The sequence below is a fragment of the Olea europaea genome, chromosome 15, assembly GCF_002742605.1.
Source record: "Olea europaea var. sylvestris chromosome 15, O_europaea_v1, whole genome shotgun sequence".
In the NCBI taxonomy this organism is placed as follows: domain Eukaryota; kingdom Viridiplantae; phylum Streptophyta; class Magnoliopsida; order Lamiales; family Oleaceae; genus Olea; species Olea europaea.
Genome location: NC_036251.1, coordinates 24003937 through 24014763, shown reverse-complemented (window position 1 = coordinate 24014763; position 10827 = coordinate 24003937). Strand labels below are relative to the sequence as shown.

At 37.7% G+C, this 10827-nt stretch overlaps 1 protein-coding gene across 2 annotated transcripts; it reads left to right on the top strand.

The window, feature by feature from the left end:
• The first annotated feature begins 1495 nt into the window (after window positions 1–1495).
• On the top strand, window positions 1496–4113 carry LOC111410548 (transcription factor HBI1-like). 2 transcript variants are annotated; one of them, XM_023040954.1, is made up of 6 exons: window positions 1496–2232; window positions 2354–2596; window positions 2686–2820; window positions 2904–2975; window positions 3172–3319; window positions 3966–4113. In XM_023040954.1, exons 1-6 carry the CDS (start codon window positions 1807–1809, stop codon window positions 4001–4003), a joined length of 1062 nt encoding a protein of 353 aa, XP_022896722.1. In that variant the 5' UTR covers window positions 1496–1806; the 3' UTR covers window positions 4004–4113. The 2 variants fall into 2 exon arrangements, with proteins under 2 accessions (XP_022896722.1, XP_022896721.1); XM_023040953.1 differs by having other exon boundaries at window positions 1498–2232; window positions 3082–3319.
• The last annotated feature ends 6714 nt before the right edge of the window (window positions 4114–10827 follow it).

Below are 10827 nucleotides of genomic sequence, written 5' to 3'. Positions count from 1 at the left end.
TTTCAAGTAATAAAAAATTGATTTCAATGAAATTAGGGCAAGAATATGTTTGTGAGATGTGACAATTATCAAGAATTTCATTTATTTATGTTGTTATGGTATCTTTGACAACTATTGTCAAATCAATAAAATCGCGGCTGTTAAGATATATAACATCTTATTATGAAAACTAAGTAATGTCATTATCCTAGTTAACATAGATATTTTGCAACTTTGGTCAATTTAGTGGCTATAACAAGACATCACATTTGTCATTTTATTAATGACAAACTTACCAAATTTGACTATTATCTCTTTTACGAGGAAACGTGACACTGTTAATTATATAATGATATAGACTCTCAATCCTATATTTATTATCATTTCTACCTATAAAACATGTTATTATATTCTTATCCTTAAACCGTAATAGTAATTACATATTTTATTAGATCCATAACACATTCCATTAATTTTATTATATTAATCGCAAACTTACTCAGTCGACTATGTTATCACTTTTAGCCGCAAAAGGATGTTATATTATTCATACAATCAATCTATGAAAATCCAATATTGAATCGGGAGCTTAGCCGGACAAAATTTGACAAAGAAAGAAACACTATAGCCTCCCGGAGCATAGCCCAACTGGTGAATCAATCAACATTTGTCGTGCTTTCAGCGGCAGAGTGGAGGTTCAAATCTTAGTGGGAACTTGCAGCCAGATTTATTTGATATGGAGCAATCACTTTGGAGGAGGATCTCTTGTGCGCAGAAGTGTACAGGTGATGGGGAGAACTTGTGATCCAGTTGAGGCATAACTCGCGATTTACCCCATCCAAGATTCTAGAGGCAAGGATCCTGGGGGTCTAGGATTTAATCTAGTGTAAAATGGAATACCTGGATATAAAAAAAAAAAAAAAGAAACACTATAGTCTGAAAATGAAATAAAATCTCTCCTAAATTATGTTTGTCGTCTGGAAAGGATTGTGTAGACTATGTAAACCTCGTGGTCCTCTATTATTATGCTATAATCCCTATTTTTTAGTTATTTTTTCCACCAATTTTTTAAGGAAAAGTTGGGGCTTTAATTTATTAAAATATTTATTCTATTTTAGTAAGACAGGCCCTTAACATCTGCACAATCTTTAGCTGAGGTTTATGTAATTACACTGATCATGTTGCTCACACGATCCATAGCGCGTAACAAACACAGTATACGTGGTAAGCCGGATACAATGCGTGCTGGGAACGTTCTTAAGAGTGTGAGTCTGTGAGATTATGACACTTTTTTTCTGGTAATTTAAGGTACCAAACGCCCCATTTTTACGTTATGGTTATGACTTGTTAAGGACTTGTATGCGGCTACTAAAAACATGCCCACGTGGCTAGTCATGTCAAAGTGGGCCCACCCAACATGGACTCTGGTTATGGTTACATCCGATGGCTCTCTGCCCCAGGGTCTCTCTTTTCCATTTATCTCCCACCCCCCCACTCTCTCTCTGCTATTTATTCCACCGGATCATGACCCGATTATGGCAGTCATTGCCAGACCCGAACCGCCCAGTTTTTCTCCATTTATATAATTGTATATACCCCTACATTTCCTACTCTTTAGCCTCCAATTACAAATTTCACTAGGTTGCATGTTTGTTTGAGAGGACCCAAGTTAGGCCACTAAATGTGTAGAAAGCTACCTTATCTTGTTAGTACAAACTACAAAACCACCCAGCTATCACTTTTTGTTAAAGCACAGTTTTCACTTATTTGAAGTTGTTTTGAACTTTTGATCATTTTTTTGAATCAGTCTCTGAACGTTTCTATGAAATGGACGTGCTCGAGAGACAGTGGATGAATATGAAGTGGCAAAAATCAGCTACTCATCTGAATGAGGATTATCGGTTGAGTATGTTTTCTATACCTTCCATTCAAGATCAACAGTTTCAAGGTTTGGTTGAGAGTGATCAAGGTATTGTAGAACTCGTGGCTCAGGCAAAGAAACCAGACCCGGTTATGGAAAATGGAAGGAATAATTTTTGCAGAGCTGAGAATAGTTTGAATTATGCTAGTTGTGTATATTGGAATGGGTCTGAGTTTGAAATGAATTATGCGATTCCAACAACAGCCAGCTGCCCACCAGAAGTAGCAGTTGCCAACAAAGTGAAGGAGGTGGCCCTGCCGGAAAAGCTGGGCTCTGCAGCCAGAAGAGAAAGTTTCAAGAAGAGGAAGTCCTACAAGGCTAGGGAACTTAAGGTGCATATCCCATAATTACTACCTCTATTACTTCTACTGATTTGCTTATTGTAATTTCAATCATTAAAAGCTACTTAATTTCGATTTTAAGCGTTAATCAAAACTTTTGGGACATGATCAGGTAGTTGCAGAAGAACAAAACAGAGAGAAAAAGGCCAAGGGACGTGTAGAAGAGGAGGATTCTAAGATCACAAAGCAAAATAGCAACAGTAAGAGAACCACCACCACTAGTAACAACAACAAAGAAACTTCTGCCGATAATTCGAAGGGGAATTCAAAGCTCTCCGAGATTCCAAAGCCCGACTACATTCACGTTCGAGCAAGACGTGGGCAAGCCACTGACAGCCACAGCTTGGCAGAAAGAGTATGTTCAATTTCAACTGCTATGTTTTGAAGAATATTTTCTATTTACTCATTGTTCATTCTACTCAGTAAATGGTGTTAATTATGCAGGTAAGGAGGGAAAAAATTAGTGAAAGAATGAAGTACCTGCAAGGTCTAGTACCTGGATGCAATAAGATCACTGGGAAAGCGGGAATGCTCGACGAAATCATCAACTACGTCCAATCACTCCAAAGACAAATAGAGGTACAACTGTAAACGATCATATTTCATCACATATTCATGTATCTGCTTAAATATAGAAATAAGGGAATCTATCATCGTGACAGTTCCTATCCATGAAACTCGCTGCAATCAATCCAAGCCTTGCATTTGACATTGAAAACTTCATGGTTGAAGAGGTAAAGACAATTTTTTAGTGTTGTGCTAGCATCTTGTAACTAAAACAAATAGAACTATTAAAAGTGATTTCTATTTTGAAGTCATTTTTACATTTAATGCCTACAGATGTTTCTAGCTAGTACATCTAGCATTCCCACAGCTGGGGTGTCATTCGATGTCATTAATCCTTCTCACATTCAGTTCAACTCATTACAGCAAGGAGTTTCATGTTATGGTCTAGAAACGGATGTAAATCCTCCTGACATAATGCTCCGAAGAACCATCAGTTCTCCTGTATTAATGCCAGAGATACTTCTAGAATCGTCCTATTTAAATGCAAGTATTTCTACATTTTCATCTTCAGGTAATTATACTTTATATCCTCAGGGACCAATAATTCTTACAAACAATTCAAAATACAGCAAATTCAGCATTCGACCTGGGATCCCGAGTTTCAAAATCTCTATGGCATGGAGTTTCATCAAGGAAAATCAACTTCATTCAATACTAAGCCACTTACAAGTGTACAGAACAAACATGTCTTGTCAAATGTTAAAACCTGATTTTCATAACTTAGGAATATCATTAATTCAAAATGATAAAGAGACAATAGAACCCCACAAAAGTTAATGATATAGCTTGGGAGTAATATGGTCCTCTTTAATTTATATTGAGGAAGTTGCTTATTAGGAATCTTTCTTTATCTGTCTTCCACTTAAGCTGAACATGGTTAAGCCATCTTGCTTTTAAATGTCAATAATTCCTAAACTCATTAATCCAAATGATATACAAGTTCATACTAGCATTTGCTTAGGAAATGGAGCAATTAGTTAACGTAAAATTACTATTTTCTAACACACATTATATCCTGGCATTCCTTCATAACCAAGTCATCTCAAATAGGTCTAACTTAGTTCAGGTCCAAATTTCATGCTTCAAAATGTCTTTGACATAATACCATGTACAACAATATATTGAAGTTTGAAACTAAAAGGGCCTGATTATTGCAGGTTTCACAGAAGCAGGCAATGTGGAGCTGGAGAAGTGAAACACTAGTCGAATCTAAATGTTACTGATATCCATTCCTTTTCCTATTTCCAATTGCATATCGTATATACAGTTGTAGTATAGAAATATTTGTAATGATAATGTTTGTCTTTTAACCATAATTTTTACTTCTGTGAAGATGATAACTGTAAAAGCATCACAAGATGAAACTGCATAAGGAAGTATAAATGGCTAAAAGGTAGAAATTTCAGGCAGGTTGCAAAAATAAATCGAGGTAAAACAAAAAGGAATGAAACATACTGTAAATCCCCTTTTGATACACATTCTGGTTTAAACAGATAATAAATACACCATAAGGCTAAGTTCAACTTGCATATAGGCTGTAGATACGAACGGACGGATAACTTAGCATAACATAACCAAAATCAATGTTTTAAAAAAGCCTTGCTAAGACAACTGGATCACACATCAAGTGGTACAAATTGTCCTGTGTCTATTTAAATATTAAGCCATTTACAGCATAAAATACAGGGCGGTAGTACTTTATACACTAGAACTCAAAGATGACATGTATCAGAAATTATCTACACCAAGAATAGCATATTCTACTCCCATAAACCACCTTTAAAACAAGTGATACATGACCTCGCCCTATAAAGTAATCATATCAAAATAGAAGGCAGTAACTTTGATACTGAAACATTCATTAATCATTTAAAAATAATGCTATCTAGCACTAATGGTGTTGAACACCAATTTAGATGTCAACATATCATAGATCCTATTAAATAGATCATAATTCCTTGCACTTAATTGAACTTGTAATTTAATTCCACTAGCATTTTCACCTAGACTCATGTTAAACACTAATGATGCTAAATAGCATTGCTTATCATTTAATCGTCTCTCTCTTCTAAAGGGAGCCTTTTGGGCTTTATAGTCAATAAAGCTGCAGAAAGTGGCCTATGCTTTTAATGTAATGAGTCCTCACAGAGTCTCTCTCATTCAATCCATATGTAAAAGGCCAAGGGTAGACCAAGCCTCATCCAAAAGTCTGATCTCCTTGATTCTATTTCACGCAGCGGCTGGTGTGGAAGAATTTGCAATTTGTAATACTCTGCCCACTCACCAGTATGAATATCATTTTTTTTTTCTTTATTAAAACTTAAAAATTCTCCCAACCACTTTTGGCATATTACAGTTCCGACAAATAAAGCTAAAACCTAAAAGATTCTTAAAGCTGTGTGGATGCAGCATAATGGTCAAGCAGATATTTTTCTGAGAGCAATACATATCAGGTCACATACTTAGTCCTCCACACCAGTTCCATTGTTTCTTCGTAGTTGCACCTTAGTCAATTCCATACTTTATGCCCTTGTTTGAGCCCCATTTTTCTATCAAAATTCATTTTTCAACAATGATTTGATTCTACTTCAACAACACATTCTTCAATAAAATAATATTATACGTAAATTCAAAACTTTTCTTTATTTTTTAACCACACATTTCTTATCAACATACTATTCAAAAATGCATTTTTTGGACAAGAATGAGGCTCAAACGAGGGCTATATCTACTTTCAAAAATATGAATTATGGGAATTTGTTAGTAACTTAAAAATGGCATGTCCTACCCAAAACAGATAGAGTTAGATGGACTGGGGAAGTTGATCAGAAACAATAGGGACTAAAATATGCAAATTGAAAGCTGAGGGATGAAACTAAAGGTTTCCTATAACTTACGACTGTAAATACAAACAACCAAAAAATGATCATCCGTAGAACCTCGCATTCAGATCCAAAGCATATTTGCGATCAATCTTTTGTTGAATGTTATGTCAAAGATAGAGATTTGATTCCCTAGGGTCTTGTAAACTGAAGAAGTAAAGAATTAAGTCGATTGGATGAAGCTGTAGTATGCCTAATACTTGACCCCGAAGCCAATTTTATGCCAAGTCCACTGTCAGATAATTAACAAATATAAGTGGTATTGTAATACGATACATGTCACTGGGATGCATGCGCCAAATGAAAAATGTCTGCATATATATGCAAGGTTGTATCCCTTATTCCCGAAGCAAAATATTACCAGATTTCTCAATGCTATGGAAGTCATAGTTTCCTTTAGAAAAACTGTACAAAAGGCTGATGCTGGAAATTATGATGATTTTCTCCAAGTGAGAGGCCTACAACTAATGTTGATATCTTTGGTAGATTATTCTCCACCCATCGTGAATAGGTGAATCAACCAAATCCATAACTAGAAGTGCAATACAAATACCCATCCATATGCGTACAATGAAATTTGCAGTGCCTCACAAATTCGAACACCAATCAGCACGGATGCACAAACCTGATCCGCATAATGGAAAAGCCATATTACATCATTGAGTAGACTATCTACTAATAATATACACTAACATTCATTTGAAGGAAACCTACCTTTAAACAGCTACAACTGAGTTGCATGCTGACATGTTTATCTTTTTGCTTGTTCCACCACAACACAGATTCTTCCCAGACTCCATCATTGAATAAAATGGACAATTTGTCAAAAGAGTGGCTTGGAAACCAAGAAGTGAATTCCAATTATAGCATTGAGAATGTAACTTATCCAGGAACAACAATGTTTTGTGCAGCTTAGCAATTGTAGAAGCAATACTCACGCTTCCCTGCAGTACACTGAAGTTAAAAAAATACAAAAATGTCAGTTAAGCATGGATGCCAACTGGAGCATGTGTGATCAAATATTTGTGCAACCTTTGGATGCTTCGGCTCCTGTTGCCCATGACACCAGTAACTGGCTTCAATCTTTCTGCTTCCTTGCATCTCCTTCCAGAATCCTACCCATTGTCGCGACCTATTCTCAGGACAATAATGAAACAATGGTAGATCTTAAAGCTGGAAAAAGCTAATCAATAGAATCCACAATTCAGTTTTATCGCTTTTATTTTATCAAAGTGATATCATGGAAAACAAAGACCGTTAATTTGATTTTAATTTTCAGACAAATATTCAAGCTTAAAAACATTGAAAGAAAGTATTGGTTTAACATTTCATAAAGAAGAAAGAAATGGTTTCATATAAAGGCTTGGCATGTAGTTATCTTTATTTAAGTCGGCCTTACTCGGGCTAAGTTCAAGCAAGATCAGTGCTTTAAGCTAAAAGCTTAAATTATCAACCAGAGGGCATTCATCCATCAGATTAGTCTAACCCGGTTAATGCATGGAGGAAAATGCATCTAAGATCAAATATTTTGAGACAATTTCTGTGGAAAATTTAGGCGAAACTAACTTCCCAGAGCAGGATATCAACTATGACATTCACTTCCCATCTCGAAAATCTAATGCAAGGGACAAGAGAGCATTAATCTCTGGGTAGTCCGATGGGACGGGATAGAGCTAGCGTTTAGGTCCTCTTCTTGGCAACAAGCAACCACTTCCGACTTTCATGGTTAAGGGCTTTAATGAAGAAAAAGAACCAACAAGATAGGGTGGTCTTTGCTCCATTCTAACTAACAAAAGCGGAACATGTAGCTTTGCATCCTTGCTCGATCATCCTATCGATCATGGTAAAGCAAACATGGAAAGCACAATCAGTATCAGTATGAGTGGGGGCCAGAAAGACGAAGAAGAACCCTTTTAATCTAGCTGGTAATAGGCTCATGTATCACCTTCCAAGTATTTGCTTTATTTATGTATTGCTCTAGGTTCCCCAAACGGGATATAAGGGACTTTCCCGAGTCCACTTCCGACTTTCATCGTTAAGGGCTTTAACGAAGAAAAAGAACCAACAAGATAGGGTGGTCTTTGCTCCATTCTAACTAATAGAAGCGGAACATGTAGCTTTGCATCCTTGCTCGATCATCCTATCGATCATGGTAAAGCAAATATGGAAAGCACAATCAGTATCAGTATGAGTGGGGGCCGGAAAGACGAAGAAGAGCCCTTTTAATCTAGCTGGTAATAGGCTCATGTATCACATTCCAAGTATTTGCTTTATTTATGTATTGCTCTAGGTTCCCCAAACGGGATATAAGGGACTTTCCCGAGCTAAGTAAACCACCCGAACTATGCGAAGTGAATCTAAGTAATCTGCTCTGATTGGAATGGTTATTTCTTCTTATTGGCCTTTAAAATAGTCCTTGTACCAGGTACACTAAAGAATAAGACAATCCACGAGGCCATTATACGATTATGAAAAGGATCGAGTCAATTAGTCAGCTTTGCCTTGTTGATAGGCTAAAGCATAGCAGCTCGAGAATTTTCAATCCACCTCTCATCTATCTCTGGCATGGACGGACTCAAAGTCATTTAGCCCTTCTCGCTAACCACACATAGTATTCATCGTATTTGATCGCATTCCCTCCCGATCACCCGGGTTCAACTAATTAGGCAATTTTTTGGTTGAAACAGCTCACTCCGCTCGCCCCCTCCCCCTTCGCTTTTGGAACTTATGCATGGAAGAGTCCGACATCCATGGGAATATATAACATTGTACGAACATACCATTTACACAGCAGCACACACTTCTCATTTACTCTCTTACAAATAGGACTAGAGGTTGGAGTAGAAGGCTCATGAAATGTGCCAAAATCATAATAAAATTTGATCAAAGGAAATGAAAAAAATCAAACACTAACCAGCAACCTTACGGCAAGCTCCTCCATATGGCCCCGAGTCATCTCGTATACAATATCATTCTCGAAACCTAATCCATATTACAAGTACATCACATGTGGAAGAATTGAATCAAGTGCATCTTTAGAATCTCGATTTCTGATTAACTTGCTAGAGGGGAAACTGTTTATATTCTATGATTGTTGCGCTGTGAATCTCGCGCGGGTGATTTTGGATTTTACTGCTGCCTCTAAATGTATTATTCTCACATTTAACCAAATACAGAATTCTATATAAAACGAGAGGAGACCATTAACACCTTATTCCTTAAAAGACCCTAATTTTATTTATCTATCTATTAATGCCACTAGATTACTGGTATTTAACCACTCCACTGTACCTTTCTTCTACATCCTCCTCTGCAAGAACCATGAATGGCATATGGCAATAAGCATTGGCATCAAACACCAGCCCCATTGGGGGCACATGGATTGCAGCACCCTGTTCAACGAAAGCAAGGGAGCGAGACAGAGGAATGGTAGGGCCGGTGGACATGTGGTCAGCAGTGACTGCGGCAGCGATGATTGGGGGTTCGGCTTAGCGTAGAAGCCATTCAATGGTCTCCCCATTGGAGCAGTGTCTAAGCACCCGCGTCAGCTAAAACACCAAGGCGACGAACAAAGCCGGGATTCTCACGCGCGGCCCTGGCTATTGACTTTAGTGTGACTCAACTTTGTACTAGCAGATTTAGCACCAAAGGACTCAATAATAGCGGTGGCAGGATGTAGAATGACAGCCATAAGTGGCTGATAAACGTGTGGCGGGAAGCTGACATGGCAGTGATTATCGGAGGAGAATTTGAAAAGGGCCGTTTCCGGTATTGATGAGTTTGGTTTTGACAATGGGCTGGTTGTTGGCGGTGGACTTTTCTTCGGGTTTGAATGCACTGTTGGGCTGGGTTATGTTTAGGTTTGGGCTTCGTTTCATTTTGGTAATGTTGGAATGGTCTTTAGTTTGGGTTTGGGTCACTATTGGGGTAACTATTGGGCTGGGATTTAGTTTAGGTATGGGTTAACTGTTGGGCTACGTTATGGTTTGTGTCTGGGTTCATTATTGGCCAGGCTTTAATTTGGGCTTTTAGTCTTTTAGGCTTGGTTGGTGTTTGGGTTCACTCATGGACTGGGTTAATTTTGGGGTTGGATTTGAGTTTACGAGGCCTGAGCTTTTGTTTATGTTAAGGTTCATTGTTGGGTTGTATTTTGGGCCTCGTCGGGTTACTGTTTGGTTTGGGTATAGGCTACCTTTTAATTTGAGTTGGGTGCTGTCCATGCTTTACTCTATGTTGACCATTGGGCTGGGCTATGGCTCTACTATTGGGCTCAGCCTTTGTTTAGGTTCATTCTTGGACCGGATTATTGTTGGATTTGAATCACTATTGACCTGGGCTTTATTTTGCATTAGGTTTCATTTATATGTTGGGTTATTATTTGGGTTTGGATTGGATTGTTGTTTGGGTCACTGTTGACTGTACTCTAGATTTATTTGGAATTATCATTGGGCTGGGTTTGAGATTTGGTTTGTATTTTGTTATTGTTTATGTTTGGGCTGGATTTCAGTTTTGTTTTAGGTTAGGGTGGGGTTCACTATTGGACTGGGCTTTGGTTTTGTTTGGTTAGGTGTAGATTTGGGTTCGGAACACTGTTACCCGGGCTTCAGTTTGGATTTGGTTCACTGTTATGATGAGCTTTTGTTTGGGTTTTGATTCATTATTAGGCTAGCTTATTGTTTGGATTTGGTTCTATTGGCACTTTAGTTTACCGTTGCATGTTGTGCTGGACTTTTGTTTGGGTTAACTGTTGGACTGGGTTATTATCTGGGTTTAGGTACACTATTGGCCTGGGCTTTATTTTGCATTGGGTTTGGTTATTTTCTGAGCATGGGCTGGGTTGTTATCTGGGTTGGATTATAGTTTTGGTTTGGGTCCCTGTTAGCAGGGCTTTAGTTCACCATTGGACTGGGCTTGGTTTTGTTTTAGTTAGGCTATAGATTTACGTTTAGGACACTGTTGGCTGGGCTTCAGTTTGGATTTGGGTTCAATATTAAGTTAGGTTATTCTTTGGTCTTGGGTTAAGGGCCGGGTTCAGTTTTTGTTAGTGTTCAGAATTTAATTGGGTTTTAATTTGGATTTTGTTCACTGTTTTGATGGGCTTTTGTATGGGTTTTGGTTTATTTTTAGGCTGGTTTAT